We start from the raw sequence: 21403 nt of genomic DNA, 5'->3' as shown, positions 1-21403 counted from the left end.
AAGATATACAATAGGAGCAGCAACCAACATTGCAGGGGAGGGGAGAGAATCTGTTCTGTCGGTACATGTTTCTGTACTAAAAGTGGATTTTGAGGAGAGACATGTTTTGAAACATTTCTCCTCTCTTTCTTTCTTTCTTTCTTTTTTTTTTTTTTGATGTGGCTATTTCTCTCTTTTTCAGCCGAAGTATTCTGGCTCTTTCTCCTGGGTCTCCTTCAGTTCCCTGATGACCACTTGGACCCCAGTATTTTGACAGAAGTGGGGAAGTGTGGCAGAGTAGAAAGGTTGTAGGCCTGGGGTCATCTGCATCTGGGTTCAAATTCTGCCTCAGCATTTTACCAGCTGTGGGACCTCGAATACATTAGATTCTGTAAGCCTCAGATAATGAGGCTTTTACATACAGATAATGTAGTTTACCCTCGGTTGTGATTATTGCTCAGGTATATGAAGAGCCTGGCACAAGGCCTGGTACACATTAGATGCTCAATAAATAGAAGTTAATAATTTAATTGATATGAGTAATATAAATTATATGCTGAAAGCAGTGGCTGGTAAGGTAGAAATTTTCTTTCATAAATCAGTGTTAGAAATCAGTCATACCAAGCAAAGTAATCCTGAAGAATATTTCAATGAAAAATTGCATTCTTTGCTTAGGTATTGCCAAGGCTTCTTATGCTGTAGATTATTTGTTTGTGCCTTGGTTATACCTTGCATAAAATGAAGGTATGAATTTTGCATATCAAGGTGTTCACAGGGCTGTATTCCTTTTTTGGAGGCTCTGAACATGAATCTGTTTCTGAGCTCATTCGGATTGGTAGCTGATTTCAGTTCCTTGAAGTTGTAGGACTGAGGTCCCTGTTTTCTTCCTGGATGTCAGCTGGGGGCTGGTCTTTACTCCTAGAGGCTGCCAGCATTCCTTCTCATGCTTTTCATACGGTCCCTCCCCAGCCACAGTGGTTTGAGCCCCTCTCATGCTTTAATCTGATTTTTCCTTCTGCTACATCTCTCTGCCTCCAGCCTGAAAGTTTTTTGCTTTTAAGGGCTCATGTGATTAGACTGAACCCATCCAGATAATCTAGGATAATCTCCCTATTTTAACATTCATTACTTTTTACATCTGTAAAGTACTTTTTACCAGGTGAAGTAACTGATTGACAGGTTCCAGAGATTAGGGTGTGGACAGCTTTGGGGAGGGCATTCATTCTGCCATAACTGCCTTTGGATTGGAACATATATTGGAACAATATTTCATTCTGTCTTTGAAGTGTTTCTTCAGTGCCCTTGGCTTTTATTATTAGTCCCGTTTCAGCCCTGTGTACTTTTTTGCTCATATTCTGAGAGTGATTCTAAAGTACAGTAGACACTACTCATTAAGGTTTGTAATGCATAAACCAAAGAGCAATGACTTTGGGAAGCAGAGCATCTCTGAACGAGGCATGAGACATTCATCAACAGAACCAACGCATATTTACTGTCTGTCTACTTTGTACCAGGTACTGTTCTAAGGCACTGAAGGTTCAGCCATGAACAACGCAGACAAGGTCCACGTGGAGCTTTCATTCCACTGGGCACTGAGAACCAGCTTTAAGGCTGAGACTGGAAACTTGAGGAATTCTTCATAAGTTCTGGGTTCTGTAAAGTGAGGGCTGCCCTGCCAACAGCTCCCTGACAACAGTCTTGTCTCATATGGGACACTGTGAGCCCTAGTGAAAGTCTGTGTGGTTAAGTAGGCTTGGGCTCTAGTCCTGTCTGTGATGTGAAGATGGTGTCTGGTTTTTGAGGTGAGGAAAACGGTGTCTGATTCGAGTTAGCAAGGACAGGCATGCAGATTGACCTCCACCTTGCTAACATCTTAGACACTTCACGACCATGTGGCCAGACTGCCTTGACTTATACTTTCAGCTGAAAAGGGAAAGTTCTGTCTCCATGGAACAAAGTGTTCTGTTCCTGTGTCTTCCGAGGTGTGTAACACATTCTTGCAGAGGCGGAACTCAGTTCATAGGACAAAGGAGGTAAGGTGAGTGGTGCCCTGAGGTGCCCAGAGGACTAGTGGGCTCACAGCTGGACTGAGCAAGGATCGAAGGAGCAGGTGGAGGAGGAGTGAAGAGTTATCCTTGTCCTGAAGGGTCTTTGACTTGATGAGGTGAATATGAAACAGAGTATATCTGAATTTGAATGACCTTTGAAGCAGCACTCACACCAGTGCATCTCTCACCCTCCTAATGTGCTCTTCCCTTTGCTTTTCATTTTTCTTGCATATTTATTGGACACCTAGTTATTATGTGTCAGGAACTGTGCAGGACACTGAGTTGAAATAAAACACCAGCTCAGAAATTAAAGTCAAATTGACTTTGCTAGGTTATTGCTTTTTTTTTTTTTTTTTTTTTTTTAAGTTTCAGTCTTTTACAACTTAGTTAAACTAAATTTTTGGTGGGGCACATGCTGCAGCGTATATAGAAATATAATGTGTATTATAGAATGTAGGAATATAATGTACACGTGAAATGTATATAATGTTATAAACCATAGTTACCTCAATTTAAAAAAGAAAAAAATAAAATTCATGTGGAAGGAAAAAGCTAGTGAGGATAGAAAGAATATAATGAAGTCATTTATTAGGCCCAGAAAAGATGGCACACTGGACTTGGTCATTCTCAGGCCAGTGCCCCAGAATGTCATGCTTTTAGGAAATCTTTCAATGTTGTGATTAACACATTTTGCAGAAATGGGTAAGAGCTTTTGAGTAATACTCATTTGTCTATTCTTCCATTAATGATAGTACAGTATCTAGTTGTGATCTAAAAGTATTGAATAATACATGAATTCCTGTTAGCTTAACACAGAACGTACAGTCTTCACCAAAGGTTTTATTTTCGCTCTTTTTCCCCATTTGCCTTCATACAAGAAAATCTTGCCCCCTGTAGTCAATGGGGACCTGTATGAATTCATAGCCAAAGGAATGTTTTTGGTTAAGAAAAATAGTAGGAGGAATTCCAAACTGTGAATGGCTTACCAGAGCTCTTTGGAAATACTATTGGCAAGTTTTGTCTGCCTTTGTCAAGTAAGTATGAGCCGGAGACCTCAGTTAACAGTAGGTGCAGGCACATGGTTCTCAGACTTCATCTTGTGGCCTCATTTTAAGGCATATTGCCTGGGGTTAATTTTGTTCAAGGAAGTTAGACATCTTTCAGATCTGATACGTACTCAAGCCAACTTATATTCTTACCCTTCCTTCATTCCTGCCAATCTCCTTTCCTCCTCCCTCTCTCTCTTATCTTTCATTGAATTAAAAAGAAAATTATGAAATAGTTCAAATATATAAAAAGGTACAGAAAATATATAAAAAGGTACAGAAATAATATAAAGAACACTCATGTACCAACATCCATCATTTTACCATGCCTGCTTTAGATTCTTTTCAAGAAAGAAAACACTACAGATACAATTTATGTCACCGGTATATCCCCCTCTTTCCTCAAAGATAACCGTTATCCTGGAGTGGCATATTTTTATGCAACCATATATATATTTGCATTCTGTTAATAACAATATAGGGTATTGGTTTGCATGTGTTCATAGGTGTGCATGTTGATTTGCAACTTGTCTTTTTCACTCAACGTTATGTTCTTGAGATTTATCAATGTTGATAAATGTGGCATCTGGTTCATTTTAACTGCTGCATGGTATTCCATTTTTATTCTAAAAGATTGTTTTTTAAATCTCTTCTTCCAGTCTCTGGCTTGTTTTTTCACATTGCTGATGGCATCTTTTTGTGCATAGTTTTTACTTTCAGAAGTTGAAGTCGTTAGTTCCCATTTTTGGTTTGGACTTCTGTATTTTAAGAAGGCCTTCCTTACCTTAGGTTCATAAGTACATTTTCTCCTCTATATCTTTTAAACTTTCATTTTTAGTTTTAGGTTTTCAGTCTACCAAGAATTTAATTTTGTATAGTGGTATGAGATGGAAAAATTACTGTTTTTTTTTAACATCTATATTGGAGTATAATTGCTTTACAGTGTTGTTAGTTTCTGCTCTATAACAAAGTGAATCAGCTATATGTATACATATATCCCCATATCCCCTCCCTCTTGCACCTCCCTCCCACCCTTGCTATCCCAAGCTGATCTCCCTGTGCTATGTGGCTGCTTCCCACTAGCTATCTATTTTACATTTGGTAGTATATATATGTCAGTGCTACTCTCTCACTTCATCCCAGCTTACCCTTCCCCCTCCCCCTGTCCTCAAGTCCATTCTCTATGTCTGCATCTTTATTGCTGTACTGCCCCTAGGTTCGTCAGAACCATTTTTTTTTTCAGATTCCATATATATGTGTTAGCATACGGTATTTGTTTTTCTCTTTCTGACTTACTTCACTCTGTATGACAGATTCTAGGTCCATCCAACTCACTACAAATAACTCAATTTTGTTTCTTCTTATGGCTGACTAATATTCCATTGTATATATGTGCCACATCTTCTTTATCCATTCATCTGTTGATGGACACTTAGATTGCTTCCATTTCCTGGCTATTGTAAATAGTGCTGCAGTGAACGTTGTGGTACATTTCTCTTTTTGAATTATGGTTTTCTCAGGGTATATGCCCTGTAGTGGGATTGCTGGGTCATATGGTAGTTCTATTTTTAGTTTTTGAAGGAACCTGCATACTGTTCTCCGTAGTGGCTGGTCTGATCTTTATGATTTCTTTCCTTCTGCTAACTTTGGGGTTTTTTTGTTCTTCTTTCTCTAATTGCTTTAGATGTAAGGTTAGGTTGTTTATTTGAGGTAGGACTGTATTGCTATAAAATTCCCTCTTAGACCTGCTTTTGCTGCATCCCGTAGGTTTTGGGTCATCGTGTTTTCATTGTCATTCATTTCTAGGTATTTTTTGATTTCCTTTTGATTTCTTCAGTGATCTCTTGGTTATTTAGTAGCATATTGTGTAGCCTCCATGTGTTTGTATTTTTTACAGATCTTTTCCTGTAATTGATATCTAGTCTCATAGCGTTGTGGTCGGAAAAGATACTTGATATGATTTCAATTTTCTTAAATTTACCGAGGCTTGATTTGTAACCCAAGATACAATCTATCCTGGAGAATGTTCCATGTGCACTTGAGAAGAAAGTGTATTCTGTTGTTTTTGGATGGAGTGTCCTAAAAATATCAATTAAGTCTATCTGGTCTCATGTGTCATTTAAAGCTTGTGTTTCCTTATTTATTTTCATTTTGGATGATCTGTCCATTGGTGAAAGTGGGGTGTTAAAGTCCCCTACTGTGACTGTGTTACTGCCGATTTTCCCTTTTATGGCTGTTAGCATTTGCCTTATGTATTGAGGTGCTCCTATGTTGGGTGCATAAATATTTACAATTGTTATATCTTCTTCTTGGATTGATCCCTTGATCATTATGTAGTGTCCTTCTTTGTCTCTTGTAATAATCTTTGTTTTAAAATCTATTTTGTCTGATATGAGAATTGCTACTCCAGCTTTCTTTTGATTTCCATTTGCATGGAATATCTTTTTCCATCCCCTCACTTTCAGTCTGTATGTGTCCCTAGGTCTAGAGTGGGTCTCTTGTAGACAGCATATATATGGGTCTTGTTTTTGTATGCACTCAGCCAGTCTGTGTCTTTTACTTGGAGCATTTAATCCATTTACATTTAAGGTAGGTGATTATCGATATGTATGTTCCTATTACCGTTTTCTTAATTGTTTTGCATTTGTTTTTGTAGGTCTTTTCCTTCTCTTGTGTTTCCTGCTTAGAGCAGTTCCGTTAGCATTTGTTGTAAAGCTGGTTTGGTGGTGGTGAATTCTCTTAGCTTTTGCTTGTCTGTAAAGGTTTTGATTCCTCCATCGAATCTGAATGAGATCCTTGCTGTGTAGAGTAATCTTGGTTGTAGGTTTTTCCCTTTCATCACTTTAAATACGTCCTGCCACTCCCTTCTGGCTTGCAGAGTTTCTGCTGAAAGATCAGCTGTTAACCTTATGGGGATTCCCTTGTGTGTTATTTGTTGCTTTTCCCTTGCTGCTTTTAATATTTTTTCTTTGTATTTAATTTTTGATAGTTTGACTAATATGTATCTTGGCATGTTTCCTCTTGGATTTATCCTGTATGGGACTCTCTGTGCTTCCTGGGCTTGATTGACTGTTTCCTTTCCCATGTTAGGGAAGTTTTCAACTATAATCTCTTCAAATATTTTCTCAGACCCTTTTTTTTTCTCTTCCTCTTCTGGGACCCCTGTAATTCGAATGTTGATGCATATAATGTTGTCCCAGAGGTCTCTGAGACTGTCCTCAATTCCTTTCATTCTTTTTTCTTTATTCTGCTCTGTGGCAGTTATTTCCACTATTTTATCTTCCAGGTCATTTATCTGTTCTTCTGTCTCAGTTATTCTGCTATTGATTCCTTCTAGAGAATTTTTAAATTTCATTTATTGTGTTGTTTATCATTGTTTGTTTGCTCTTCAGTTCTTCTAGGTCCTTGTTAAACGTTTCTTGTATTTTCTCCATTCTATTTCTGAGATTTTGGATCATCTTTATTATCATTACTCTGAATTCTTTTTCAGGTAGACTGCCTATTTCCTCTTCATTTGTTTGGTCTGGTGGGTTTTTACCTTGCTCCTTCATCTGTTGTGTATTTCTCTGTCCTCTCATTTTGTTTAACTTACTGTGTTTGGGGTCTCTTTTTTGCAGGCTGTAGGTTCATAGTTCCTGTTATTTTTGGTGTCTGCCCCCAGTGGGTGAGGTTGGTTCAGTGGCTTGTGGAGGGGACTGGTGCCTGTGCTCTGGTGGGTGGCGCTGGATCTTGTCTTTCTGGTAGGCAGGGCCGCGTTTGGTGGTGTGTTTTGGGGTGTTTGTGAATTTAGTATGACTTTAGGCAGCTTCTCTGCTAATGGGTGGAGTTGTGTTCCTGTCTTGCTAGTTGTTTGGCATGGGGCGTCCAGCACTGGAGTTTGCTGGCCATTGGGTGGAGCTGGGTCTTAGTGTTGAGATGGAGATCTCTGGGAGAGCTCTCACCGATTGATATTACATGGAGCCGGGAGGTCTCTGTTCTAATGTCCTGGACTCGGTCCTCCCACCTCGGATGCTCAGGCCCGACACCCGGCTGGAGCACCAAGACCCTGCCAGCCACACGGCTAGGAAGAAGAGGAAGAAGAAAAAAAAAAAGAACGGCTAGAACCCCAAACCAAATGGTAAAAGCAAAACTAAACAGAAAAAATCACACAAAGAAACATACACACTCACAAAAAGAGAAAAAACAAAATAATAAAATAAAAAAATAATAAAAATAGAAAAAATAATAAAATAAAAAGATTAAAAGTTTTAAAAAGTAAAAAAAAAGGAAAAGGAAGAGAGCAATCAAACCAATAAACAAATCCACTAATGATAAAAAGCACTGAAAAGTAAACTAAGATAAACATAAAACCAAAAACCAATCAGACAGAGAAAGCAAACCCCAAGTCTACAGTTGCTCCCAAAGTCCACTGCCTCTATTTTGGGAGCATTCATTGTCTGTTCAGGTATTCCAGAGATGCAGGGTTTATCAAGTTGATTGGGGGGATTTAATCCGCTGCTCCTGAGGCTGCACGTAGAAACTTCCCTTTCTCTTTTTTGTTTGCACAGCTCCTGGGCTTCAGCTTTGGTTTTGGCCCCGCCTCTGCGTATAGGCCACCCTCGGGCGTCTGTTCTCTGCCCAGACAGGAGGGGATTAAAGCAGCAGCTGATTAGGGTTCTCTTGCTCATTCAGGCCAGGGAAAGGGAGGGGTATGGTAGTCATAATTGGAATGGAGGGTGAGCCTGTGGCAGCAGAGGCCGGCGTGACGTTGCAACAGCCTGAGGCGCGCCGTGCGTTCTCCCAGGGAAGTTGTCCCTGGATCACGGGACCCTGGCAGTGGTGGGCTGCACAGGCTCCTGGGGGGGGGTGTGGGTAGTGACCTGCGCTTGCACACAGGATTCTGAGTGGCAGTGGTGGCAGCGTTAGCAGTTCATGCCCATCTCTGGGGTCTGAGCTGATAGCCGTGGCTTGTGCCTGTCTCTGGAGCTCGCTTAGGTGGTGCTCTGCCTTCTGTGGGCACACGGAGCAGGAATCCCCTCTCCTCACACACCTGGAAAGAATGCTGTGTTGCCTCTCCAGCAGGTCCAGACTTTTCCCCAGACTCCCTCCTGGTTATCTGTGGCACACTAGCCCCCTTCAGGCTGTCTTCACATAGCCAACCTCAGTCCTCTCCCTGGGGTCTGACCTCCGAAGCCTGAGCCTCAGCTCCCAGCCCCTACCCGCCCCGGAGGGTGAGCAAACCAAAAAATTACTATCTTAAATGAGTAACTACTTGTCTCAGCAACACTGGTTGAATAGCCCATCCTTTTCCCATTAATTTGTAATATTAAATCTGATTTACATCAGTCTCCTCTCTGTATTTTATAGTGTCCAAGCACAAAAAAGTGAAATGAAGTCTTGAGCAAAATACCTGGATAATGTAAGATTTAAGCTTGATGTTGAGTTTGAATTGTGTGTGTTTTTAACCCTGTGATGTCAACCCACACCTATATGTGTAACTCCAATCAGCACTCCTTTGAAAATGGAAATTAGTTTGTACTGATTACAGGTTGCCAATACTTATGTTAATGAATTCTGAGCATTTAATCTCAAACAACGATTAGTGTAAAAAGGATCCGAAAAAATGGAATTGACTATTCTAGTTATGACTTATGGATGGGTTTAGCCAGTGTTTTTCTCTTTGAGACCAAAACCTGAATCAATCAGTTAAACAAACAAACCAAAGTTCAGTCTATTGACAACAAGTTACGGTATTGCATGGAGTTTGAATATCTAAAGGTCTGAAATCCACAGCAAATGTAATGAGGTCTATGGTTAACTATATTCATGGGTGAGACAGTCATGCAGTAAGCCCTGCTGTGTGTGTGGAGTTTTGCTGAATTGTGTAGCTTCTAAAACAAGAAGAATAAGCTTGCTCCAAAGTTAAGACACTTAAATGGAAAAACCTGAAGGAAAAATCATTACCCAATGAAGATTTAAATTCATTCAGATGGGGAAGACGTATTCTCAGAACAACATGAACTGCCCATTGATTTGTCTCCTTCAGGGGAATGCTTGCTAGTGGAGACAACCGGCCAGTGTTGGGTCTGGGGGTTTAGAGAGCTAGCCTTTTGCACTTGGTGACTTGTGTACACAATTGGTGTGACGTACCTGGCCGCAGATGCGTTTGGCACTATCTTGGATCCCACGCAGGCCAGGTAAACTGATTGGCTTCTTGTCACTGCTTCACCATCTGAAGCAGACAGCATCGTGTGGACCAGATATAGAATGCACAAACAGCCACACTCGTGCAAATAATACTGTGAAAAAGAGGTGTGAATATTGTCCAGGTGCTGTGCCTCAGTGGTTCTCAAACTTCAGCGTGCAAAAAATTTCCTAAGGATTTGTGGGTCTTACGTCTAGCTTTTCACTCAGGTCTCAGGGGCTGGGCGTCGGCACACCTGACAAGCACCTCACTCAGGTGGTTCTGATGAGGAGTTCCTGAGACCACACTGTGTTGGCGAAACCTGGTTATTCTCAATCCTGTGTCATGATTTAGGTTGTATTCAAGTGCAATTGGTTTTTAATTTAATATTTTCTTTTAATCAACTCATTTGTTTTGTATAAAGAAAAGGAAACTGAATTACTCCTATAAAAGTAAAATCAGTATCACTTACTGAGGGTAAGTAGAGGGTATAGAGGGTATGCATGAATATACATTAAGATAAAGGTGTGTGTATGTGTATATATATACATAATCATAGGTAATGATTTTGCTTCAGGTTTTTCCATTTAAATGTCAAGTTTGGGGAAAGTTTCTGTGTATATAGTATAAATATATACCAATGTAAGTATATCTGTCATCCACTTAATATTATCTTTTGTTTCTCAGTTTGGCAAACACTAAGAAAAAGGGTTATAGGGGAGAGAGAAGCATTTGCCCCAGGCCGTCAGGAATTAAGGATGAGGATGTCTTGGCTTTGTGCTGAGGAGCAGTTATAATTTTAGAAATAGCACACAGGAGTGTGGCTGATATGCTTGCCTCGAGCTGACAACTCTAGCTGTCTGCCTCGTGGAGAAGGGCACCTCGACAAGAGGAAAAGTTCACCCAGAGACAGACAGAAGGGAGGGTGCACGTCCCTTCAAGAACTGGAAAACCCTGTGTGCAGAGGACTAGCCCTTCCGTTTTGGTAGTAAATTTTGGAGAAAGGGAAGAGAAAGGCAAGGATGGAATTGTTTATAATTATAAGGACCTGCGGTGTGCCAGGCACTGTGCAGGAGCTTGCACATGGCCTCTGGTTTAATGTTTTGAAGGCGCTGTGACACGTGCACATTATCGTTTACTCTGCTGTGGAGCTGAGGAAGTGGAGGCGTGGGGAGTTGAAGCCACTTGCCCAGGGTTCTGTAGTCACTCCGGGTCACCCTAGAGTGATACGAATCTTATTTCAATTCAGACTTGAAAAAGAAATGCATTAACTACCACATTTTAAGTTTTAAATGTTTACATTAATGTAATTTAGCATTTTTTGTTTTGCTGTGCAATCCTGAACATGTATCCTCTTGTGGGCCTCATGGTAAGCACAGAAACAGTTTTTACCTCCTGTGTTTTCCAATTAAGACCTCTCGTTATGTAAAAAGTTTTCCTTACCAAGGTCTCTGTAGGTTCAACTTTTAGTGTGGTAGCCTTCAGGTGTAATGTAAACCTGAAGAGAGAAAGAAAAAGCAAACAAAAAGCCCCCCACCTGTTTTTGCTCATAATTACTTCATGGAAGGAATGATCATTAACACAGCCTGTGAGTTGTGTCACAGAGACCTACCTGAGTGTAGCATTTCAAGGAAAGCATGGGCCCATCAGAGGACTGGGAGTGTGGGAAGGCTGGTCTCTGGCGAGTGAGCCATTCTAGAAGAGCTCATGAATCAGGATGGATGAAATCTTCCAGAGAACCTTTAGACAGATTTTATCAGAAATGTACATTTGGGATTATGCTAGGATATTATGATGAGATCATGATACTGACTTAGCCTTCTGCATTTGGAGTTCTTTTTAAAGGGAAACATCCCAGGCTGCTGTTTCCCAGAGATAATGATGAGCTCCGTCTACTTTCTGCCATCTTCCATGCAGGCTGCCTTATGATTTCACAGCAATCTCTGATATATGACAAATATCAAAATGTTTCAGCCTTCTCTAGATTTCTGAGGGTCTGATATTGAATAAAATGATGCCCGTAGAAGCAACAAGGAAAGATGGGTTTTTCCCTGGAGACCTTTTCCCCCCTATTTGACAAATAGGAGTGATGAAACTGACCCTATGTCTTTTTTTCTTTGGAAGCCTGAACACTCAGAAGCAGTTCTGGCCTCGGAACCTGTGCATCATTGCTCTATTTCTTCTCTAGGTTAGGCTTTCTGCCCTAACCCAGCTTTTCCTTGGGCCTCAATTATTTGCTTATATTTGCCATGCAGCTAGGTGGCATATTACGATTTGACTCAAACTAGACATAAAAACAAGTATTTTTAAATTATCTAAAATTAATTTTAATATATTAAAAATAAGTAAATTTCCAGTGTTAGAAACAGTGCTGACTTGAGTGGAATGAAAGAGAATTCCTTCTTTCCATGCTTTTGGCAACTTTATACTGTCTTTTGTTTCTTGTGAGCCATCACACGCTTGTTTCTCAAGGCCATTCCCATGTTGTCTTTCTTGCAGAATCATAGACAGAGTTGGGAATTTATGGTCAACTTTGCATTGGACACACACACACACACACACACGAGATATTTTTATCTCTTGCATATCAACTAGTTTAAAATACACATTCCTATACCCTTTAAAAGCATCCATCAAAGAATTAGTAATTCTTATCTGAGATGAACAACCTGCAAACATACAGTTAGAATAATTTTAGTGTCTTATTTTGATTAGGAGTGGGTTTCTTGTGTTTGAAACTCAAGATTGTGAATAGTTTTAATTATCTTGTTTATTTTTAAATACAGATTTCAGGTTTACATTGAGTTGAGAAACAAAGTATTTTTTTTTCTCATTGCAGACAGAACTAAACTCCACATCTCTCTTCCCCAGCAAGGAGCTGGCTGAAGCCACAAAAACTTTGCTGGATAGTCTTGGGATTGTGGCTCAAGAGGTAAGTCATTTCTTCTCAGCCCCAGAAGGCAGATCATCCACTATCACTTTTTTCCACCCTGAGTTTGGCTCAGAGGGTCTTTTTGATTTGAATATCATAGGAAGTGTAAAATCAGCTTTATATCCGTGATCTTAAAATTACCTGATTTGATCTCCTTACTTTAGAGATGAAGAAACCAAGACTCATAGATGTCTCAAGGTTAATTAGCTAGGGGCTGAAGACCTGATATCTAGCCTAGAACTTTCTCTCATAATTACTCTTGGCCCCTAGTTAATGACCCATTTGTAAAGAAGATGATTCCTCCTCATCCTCCGTGTACTGTATTTGTCTTACCAGCAACTTCTCCGTATTTCTTTTTTTTTTTTAAATAAATTTATTTATTTATTTGTGGCTGCGTTGGGTCTTCGTTGCTGTGCACCGGCTTTCTCTAGCTGCGGCGAGCGGGGGCTACTCTCCATTGCAGTGCACGGGCTTCTTATTGCTGTGGCTTCTCTCGTTGCGGAGCACAGGCTCTAGGCATGCGGGCCTCAGCAATTGTGTCTTGCGGGCTCTAGAGCGCAGGCTCAGTAGTTGTGGCACACGGGCTCAGTTGCTCCGTGGCATGTGGGATCTTCCCGGAGCAGGGCTCAAACCCGTGTCCCCTGCATTGGCAGGCGGACTCTTAACCACTGCGCCAGCAGGGAAGCCCATCCTTATTTCTTTTTCAGCAGCAAAGCAAGACAGTCTTTTTATCAAAACATTTGTTTGCTATCTGAAGGGAAGAACCTGGTACCCCTAAGTCAGATCTTTCCCTTGTAAATATCTGGGCCCTGAGTTCAACTTTGGGAATGTAGTCTCCTGATAAAAGTTGAGTTTACCTTTCGGGTCCACATGTTTACAAGCGTATTAGAATAACCTTTGTCACAGGATCAGGGGGCCTAACTTAGAAAAAGCAATTAACCATTCCTCTGCCTCCCAGTCAGCATGTGCTCACCTTTCTGACACCCAGCCTTGTTTCAAATTAGACTTGGAAAGGGGGAACCATTTGGAGCCAGGTGTGTAAAGAGCTAAGCTTGAGGGATGGTGGTCAGAAATCATGCAGACCTTAATGTTTAAGACACTGGGTAGGAATAATTCATGGTGAAATTCTCTCAGACTTGGTCCAGTCTTATTATGAGTTGCTTCTCTAAGTCATTTTTTGGGGTTTGTATCATTTTTCTCAAATATCAAAGCTCACTTTATGTCTCCTAAGAATAAAGGCTTGCATGCTCACTATGGGAAATGCAGAATGTTTGGAAAATACAGAAAACACCGAGATTCAACGCTGTTGATTTATTAGTGTTTTGCTTTTGGGTCTGTTCTGTTTTTCAATTCTGCTCCTGTGTGTCTGACTGGAGAGGGCTGGCTTTGGGGTCCCTTTCAGGAGGAGAAGCCCTGTTCCAGGCTGCCATCTGTTCTTCCGGTTATGAACGCTGGTGACCGCTCTGTAGGTGGAGAAGCTGGGTCTCCCAGGGTTCTTCCAGGAGGCAGAATGAGAAACAGAACCTGCCCTGCAAGTCATTTCTCCCAGGCCCTGTTAGCTGACACTGATATGCCCCGTACTACTCTGCAGGTCCCTGCCAGCCTTAGAGAAAGCAAAGCAGGGTCTCTAACATGGGAGGCTGCCTCTAACCTCACGGTCTGGTTACAGCTGTTTCCTCTTGCATCACTGGCCCGCCTTTTGTCTGGGGTAAAAAAAAAAATTGAAGGCATCTGATGCTCCTGTTGCTCATGTGGTAGAACCTCTCCAACTGAACAATATACATTCTTCCTGGCAGCTGCTTCCTTGTGCCCTGCTTGTCCCCTGGTCCTGGACAGCAAGGGCCACCTGCTCCTCTCAATGGAACACTAAATCAAGTCACTTTTGCCACGAGTGACTCATTGTCTAACTTGCCATTTCTCTGGGACAAATGGGAGAAGATAAATAAATAAGTGCACTTGGAGATCTGCTCCATGTTTGGAAAGAAAGTTGGTTGTTTGACCAAAGCACAACCCTTAAAAGGAAAAGGAAAAGGGAGTTAAGCTGCCCTGGTTCATGCAGTTTCACCAAATTTCCCTGTGTAATCCACATGACAGATGTCAGTGGGTCCTACTGTGCCCATTTTACAGGTGACACTGAGGCTCAGAAGAGCTAGACAACTTGCCCACAGTCACCTAGTAAGTTAATTGGCAAAACTGGGATTCGAACCCAGGACCGTTGGCCTCGAAAGCCCATGTTCTTGCTACTTAAGCCCACTTTTTGTCCGAACCCTGATGGTAACTGGAATAAACAAAATAATAGATAAGTAAATAAAGAAATAGATAATAATAAGTAAATAAATAGAATAAAAAGGAGACTCTTCAAAGAAAGAAAATATGGATTCACAGGGCTGGCAGTTGGCTGGGAATGGGGACTTTTGGAGGCAGATGAGTGAGAGCGGACATGAGCTTCACATCTGGGTGACAGGAAGGTGAGCCTGGGGAGGCAGGGCAGGAAACAGTGTCTCTGTTACCTGCCCAGCACCCACCAGGTGTCTGCCACAGCCGGGTGCTGGGGACTCAGCAGCGAGCGCACTAACTTCCCTGTTCTCGTGGGACTGACATGGGGCGAGAGACAGAAATAAACAGTTCTGTATATAATGTGACAGCAGGGATGCCTGCCATGAAGAAAAATAAAGCCGGGTAAGAGGCTGGAGGGCTGTGAGGTGGTGTTTTAAAGGGGGCTGATTTGTGAAGTCCTCTCTGTTCAGGTGACATCTGAGCCTGAAGGGAATGACACTAGGGCCTCCACTCCAAGCAGGAGGAACCGTAAATCCAAAGACACTGATGTTGGGCATGATGAAGAGATGTATGTAAAGACCAGGGAGAAGCTGGGGCGAAGTGAGAGAGTGGCATGGACATATATACACTACCAAATGTAAAATAGATGGCTAGCAGGAAGCAGCCGCATAGCACAGGGAGATCAGCTCGGTGCTTTGCGACCACCTAGAGGGGTGGGATAGGGAGGGTGGGAGGGAGACACCAGAGGGAGGGGATATGGGGATATATGTCTATGTATAGCTGATTCACTTTGTTATAAAGCAGAAACTAACACAACATTGTAAAGCAGTTATACTCCAATAAAGATGTTAAAAAAATAAAATAAAGACCAGGGAGGAGCCCAGCCGTGGCCAGACAAAGAGAGCAAGTGAGAGGGGAGTCGGAGGTACGGTTAGGGTTAGCAGCAGGAGGTGAGTGCCGTGCAGGGCTGCCAAGGCTGGGTTTACACTGAGTAAGATGGGAGGCCAGTGGAGGGTCCGGAGCAGGGGCGCCTGGTGTGACCTAGAGGATGAGGGTTGTTTATGGTTCGCCTGTTACGCTAGGAGACTGATGGGGGCGAGGGCAGGAGGAGGCCATCGCAGTGGATTGAGAAAGTGAGTCGGCGGTTCTTCTCTCCACGGATGAGGATCAAACACCACCTTCCGTGGGCTGGAGGATGAGCGGCCCCCCTCCCTGTGAGGGGGAGCGCTTCACGGAGGAGGTGTGGCGCGGGAGCTGCGGTGTAGAAGAACGAGTAGGAGTTTGCCCCTAAGACAGGTTCCGGGAAGAGCCCAGAGTTTGGAATAACTCAGTCATTTATGGTGCTTCTGTCCAAAGATGTGCTGGCTTTAGGTGGGAAGCAATTTGTCCTTTTGATTGGGGGATGGTAGGCTGGTGGTGAGAAAGAGAAGTGAGTGGCTTTTGCTGTCGTTTATAAACCTCTAGGGCTGTTGCACCCACCAAGGAAAGGAGAGGTGGTCTGACTACCTCTCCCCTCCCCGTCTGTATACCTCATACAGGTGATGAGAAGATAAAAGTCAGGAAAAGCGGGCCGCCTAACTGTGTTCTCCTGGTGTTAGATGCTCCCTCTGGAGGGAGGAATCTTTGTGACCTCTGACCGCCTCCGGGGCGCCTGGTTCCCCTTGCAGGCAGAAGGCAAAGGCGGGCTCTATGGCGCCCAGGACCTTGTCCCTCACTGGAGCCAGCAGGCTCTGTGAGATGGAAAACTGGGCCTGCGGAGTGCGAACCTAGCCCACCTCCGGGGCAAGTACGGGGTTCCGCAGCCACTCCCCGCTGCTCACCACGCCTCAGCCCTCCAGGCGGTGAGAACATGCAGTGGCATGGCAAGGAATGCAGGGATTTTTTAATGATTTATTGTGAAATGTGTGGAAATACAAAGTGCTCTATAAATATTGAATTACAAGAGCCACTGGGCCAAGAATTCCGCACGGTGCTGGGGTACGTTGGTGTGTGAGACAAAGGTCACGTGTGAGTCCCAGACTCGCCACCCCCCCCCCCCACCCCCGGCTGCCTGGGGCATCTGGCTCTTCCCGGCAGGGACCGTTCTGTGTTGGGCCCTCTCTGGGATGTCAGATATCGTGTCACTTTCTCCTCGCCACACTGTTTTAGCTTCATCATCTTGATGAGAAGTTGGGCCCTCAGAGAAGTGACTTTCTGAAGGCTGTGAGCTCATGAGAAACACAAGTGGGATTCAAACTCGGTCCCCCACCATGCGCTCTTTCCATTGCCTGACACTCAGCCGAGACAAGGATGGGGACTTCACACACAGCACCTCTTCTGCCCGGGGGCAGAGGGCCCCTCAGTTTCCACACTGAAGTTTGAGGTGTTGTAGAAATGAGGCAGTGACCGAGGGTGTAAGTGGTTCCTGATGTACGCCTATGAACACATAGTTGTTCAAAGAAAGCATCCTCTTCTGTAAACTCAATGATCATCCGAATAGATAAAGCCCGTCACCAGGGGCTCCCCTAACTGCTAAGCGGTGCTTCTCAGTCTCTAACGTGTCTAGGAGTCACCTGGGCACCGCGTGAAAATGCAGATTTGAACCGTAGATAGATAGACCACCTCAAACAGCCTCCAATGACACTGATACCACTGGTCCCTGGACCACAGAGGAGGAGCAAGGCTCTGGCAATCCCGTCACAGAGCGATGGCCCTCTGAGAGGCGACATCAGACGAGATAGGTTCTGGGGTGAGGCTTTGGCAAGGTCAAGAAATTGACCTGTTTATTCCTCTTCTGTGTCTTCAACCTTCCCTCGCTCTTTCCTCTCCTTCAGCTGTTCAGCATGAGGAGCTGGAGTGACATGCGGCAGGAGGTGATGTTTCTGACCAACGTGAATAGCTCCAGCTCCTCCACGCAGATCTACCAGGCCGTGTCCCGCATCGTCTGTGGCCATCCTGAGGGGGGGGGCCTGAAGATCAAGTCCCTTAACTGGTACGAGGACAACAACTACAAAGCCCTCTTTGGAGGCAACGGCACTGAGGACGATGCCGGCACCTTCTATGACAATTCGACAAGTGAGTGTCTGTGCAGACCCCAGCCCTGGCCCCAGCCCACCTCGGTTCCAGGCTCAGCCCCGTGGCACCCGTGGCACCTGCGGCACCTGCTTCCTCGTGCTTATCCTCATCCTACGTAGCAGCGGTGGATGTTTGTTTACCTGTTTGCCCCCCCAGACTGAGCTCCTAGAGGAGGGAATCTTCTCCTAATCAGTCAACTGTCCCCACTTGTGTGAATGGGGCCTGGCACATCCCAGGCGTGCAGTGTGTTTATCACGTGAATGGATGACTGAAAACCAATCTCCTCAGTTTTCAGGGGGATGTCAGAGGGTGGCTCCCAAAGTGATCAAGTATCTTCTCCTTCTTCTCCTCCTCTCCCTTGCCCCTCCCCTCTCCCCTCCCTCTCCTTGAGGTATGCTTTACAGTAAAGACTTAACAATAACAACAACAATAATAAAAGATAACATTTAGGGAACATTTCCTATGTACTATGCATTTTATTTAACTTAGCTCATTTAACCCTTACAATAACCCTGCAAGGAAGGTTTTATAACCCCACATTTTATAGGCTCAGAGAGGTTCAGCGACTTGGTCAAAGCCACACCATAGCTAATCGGCAAGAGCCAGGATTAAGCCAGATCTGTCTGGCTCCATGCTTTTTTTCGGTAAACCACGTGGCCTTCAAAATACCTGTTCATGGTGGTGTGTGTGTGCCGTCAGACTCGGACATGCGATCTGCTGTTTGTGGTTCTTAGCTGCAAGGTGGCGTTAAAGAACCCTGTAGCTCCATATCTGCTCCCCACACTCGGGCAGTTTCGTGGGGATGTGTGTCCTGTGCCTGGTGGCAGCCAGGAGTCAGTGTTACAGTTTTAGACAATGGCATCGTTTTCATTGAAAATATGATGCAAGTGAGCCTTTCTCCATTTCTAACTGCAGGTGTGTCTTTCGGACACTGAGTGAGGTGGCTTTTTGTGCGTTATTGTGACACAAGAACCTTTTATTCTTGTCTAGAGTGAAGCACTCCAGACATGGCAGGTTGCTTTGCGAGCCTGAAGGGAAGGGCGCTGTAGGCAGTTTTCTGAAATGCCATCCCCTCCGCTCCCTCACTTTGCAAGTCAACCCAAGGGAACCTTCATTTTTACAACAGATATAACTGTGAGAAAATCCTCTTTAAAAAAAAAAAATATCTTTGTAGCATGTAGAGGATTCTTAGTATCTAAGAGAACCCAGAATGAAATTTTTTAAAAAATCAGGAATCCTTCTGGATAATCAAACCCTGCTGTCTGTTATAAATTTGGATTTTTCAGTTTGGGATGTTTATTACATTTATTACATATACTTGTGATGAGACCTATTAATTAAAGGGAAATTTAAAATTTCTGCTTGAAAACTAAAGTCTGAATTCAGCTCTTTGTTTCCAATAAAAGCAAAGTGGTGAGGACTGGTGCAAGCTATCTAGAGTTACAAATCTAGAGTTATAAAGGATTGTGCATAATAAAAAACATTTTTCCATATTGTCTCAGTTGTGAGTTATCCATCATCAATGTTATAATAAGCTCTGATTATTTATCAAGCATCGTTCTAGGGGCTCCACAGACAGCATCTCAGTTAATCCTCTCTGCATCTCTGCCAAGTAGATGTCATTAACTTTATTTTTACAGAGGAGCCAGCTAACTGAGACTCAGACAAGTGATGTTGTTACATAGCCATTAAGTGGCAGAGCTGAGATTTGAACCCATGACTGACCAGCTGGCTCCAAAGCTCTTGTTACTTCCTACAAGTACATGAGCATGCATACAAATATTTGCCTTTCATCCTCTTCATAGCTCCTTACTGCAATGATTTGATGAAGAATCTGGAGTCCAGTCCTCTTTCCCGCATCATATGGAAAGCTCTCAAGCCCCTGCTTGTTGGGAAGATCCTGTATACACCTGACACTCCAGTCACAAGGCAGGTTATGGCTGAGGTAAGCTGCCTGGGCCCAAGAGGCCCTCTACAGAATCCTCCTAGAATTATGGACAAAAATATAAAGGTGGCTTAGGATGGTGTGTGTTGAGTATACTCATGGCTCTTCTGGGATTTCCAAAGAGTGAGAACCTCCAGTCTGACTCAGGCCCAAGCTGACTGTTGAGGGCCAGCTCTCCAGCCTTGGGTATTTGAATCACTGCTGCAGGCAGACACTTCTTGGGAATGGGAAGGACTGGAAAAGGGCCTCTGTGATGGAACATCTTTTCAGGGAGCAGCTGAGTTCTCATGTCTCTGCCTCTCTCTCTCTTTTTTTTTTTTTTTTTTTTTTTGCTGCCCCTGGCTCCCTGTTTGACTCCAGGTGAATAAGACCTTCCAGGAACTGGCTGTGTTTCATGATCTGGAAGGCATGTGGCAAGAGCTCAGCCCCAAGATCTGGACCTTCCTGGAGAGCAGCCCAGAAATGGACCTTGTCCGGGTGAGTGTCCCTCTGATTACCGTGTACCTGACTGATGCTCTTTACTTTCCCAGAAGTGACTGAGATGAGGATTCTTTACATTGAACCAGTGCAGACGCACTGTGCATTGCTCAAGCCACAGGCCCATCACTTGGCAGAGCTACAGGTGACGGTGCACAAATCACACCGTTTCATGCACATCAGCATCAATGCGTCTGATAGTCAAAATCAGATTTCCAAGAAACCTAGGGCTGGTATTTGGAGCAAGAGTTTGGTGATTACGGGACCTTGATGATTTTCATTTCTGGCTCTAGAGCCACAGCATCTTACTTAGCCCTACTATGTCCTAGTGGGTCTTGGACAGAGGTGTGTGTGAGCAAAGGTCTGGTCTGACCTGAGATACTCATTCCCCGAGGCACCGTGTGCGTGTAGAGCTGCTGTTACTGCATGGAGGGGAATTGCACTTAGTGCTTCAGAACCACTTGAAAAGGGATAAATGCTCTAGAGACAATTGGATTCAAAAGCGGAGGAGTCTGAGCAAGAATGGAATGTCTCCTTTGCTTGAGACTGAGTGCCATTTAATTGCATCATCCTGCCGTGGGCTGAGTCAGAGAATCATTAGACTATTTCCTCTCTCCATGATGAGAGAGGCCTCTTCCTTTTTTTCCTGCTGCTATTAAGAAGCACGAATGGATTTTGCCAGGTTTCTTTTCTTGACACCTCATTGATCAGAGGGGCAGCTGGGTGTTAGAGGAGGTATCTACGCTGGGAGGTACTCTCCCAGGCTGAGGACTGTCCCTTGATGCCCTGGGAGGGACGATACGCAGGTGGTCTTCCAATGAGGGGAAGGCTGGAGTCATCTTTGTTGCACTAGTCTTGCAATTTAATTCTTAAATTGGGAGCCTTTAAAAACCAAGGGACTTTAGTCAGAAAAACATGAACAATAATTTGTATGGATTGACTGAATACTTCTGACTAATAATAATAACAACAACAACTTATACCCTTCAAGGATGGATCTCTGTTGGATTCCAGTCTCTCCTCCAAAAGGGATTCAAGTGGTCCAGCCACAGACAGTGCCATAGACTTAGGTGTGGTCTCAGGTGTCTTCTTCCTGGTCCTCTCCTTAGAATGTACATTTCTACTTGTTGGACTTCTCTCCTTCTGAGTCTCAGAGGATGGTGAGGGTCCCTGTTGAAGGAACTCCATGAGTTTTAGTCTGTAGGCAGATAGATGCTTCCCCTACTCTTAAATAGAGGGTTTGACTTGGATACTCCAGCAGCTCACAGGCTCTCAGTTCTTCTGGGACAAGGCGCTTGCCAACATGGCCATGGCATTCATTAGGAATCCTGCTGGAGAACACAGGATGTGTGATAAGAAATGGAGGAGCTGTGGCTGGGGAGAAAAGCATGACGTGTGGTTTGGAGAGCCTTGGGCGTGAAGCCAAGGACCTTTACTTTAAGCTCTGGAGCACCATGAAAGGGTGTGAGGCAAGGGGAGCTA

The 21403-nt window shown here is 43.7% G+C and overlaps 1 protein-coding gene across 6 annotated transcripts in view; it reads left to right on the top strand.

The window, feature by feature from the left end:
- Positions 1-21403, top strand: part of ABCA1 (ATP binding cassette subfamily A member 1) — a 138089-nt gene that overhangs the window by 64406 nt on the left and 52280 nt on the right. For all 6 annotated transcript variants that reach the window (XM_059925215.1, XM_059925216.1, XM_059925214.1 and 3 more), the window contains 4 exons: positions 12076-12168; positions 17259-17499; positions 19305-19444; positions 19805-19921. In XM_059925215.1, coding sequence (XP_059781198.1) covers positions 12076-12168; positions 17259-17499; positions 19305-19444; positions 19805-19921 — 591 coding nt within the window. The remainder of the gene's footprint in view (positions 1-12075; positions 12169-17258; positions 17500-19304; positions 19445-19804; positions 19922-21403) is intronic.

The sequence above is a fragment of the Balaenoptera ricei genome, chromosome 6 (assembly GCF_028023285.1).
Source record: "Balaenoptera ricei isolate mBalRic1 chromosome 6, mBalRic1.hap2, whole genome shotgun sequence".
NCBI classification, from domain to species: Eukaryota; Metazoa; Chordata; class Mammalia; order Artiodactyla; family Balaenopteridae; genus Balaenoptera; species Balaenoptera ricei.
This window is presented reverse-complemented; position numbering and strand designations above follow the sequence as displayed.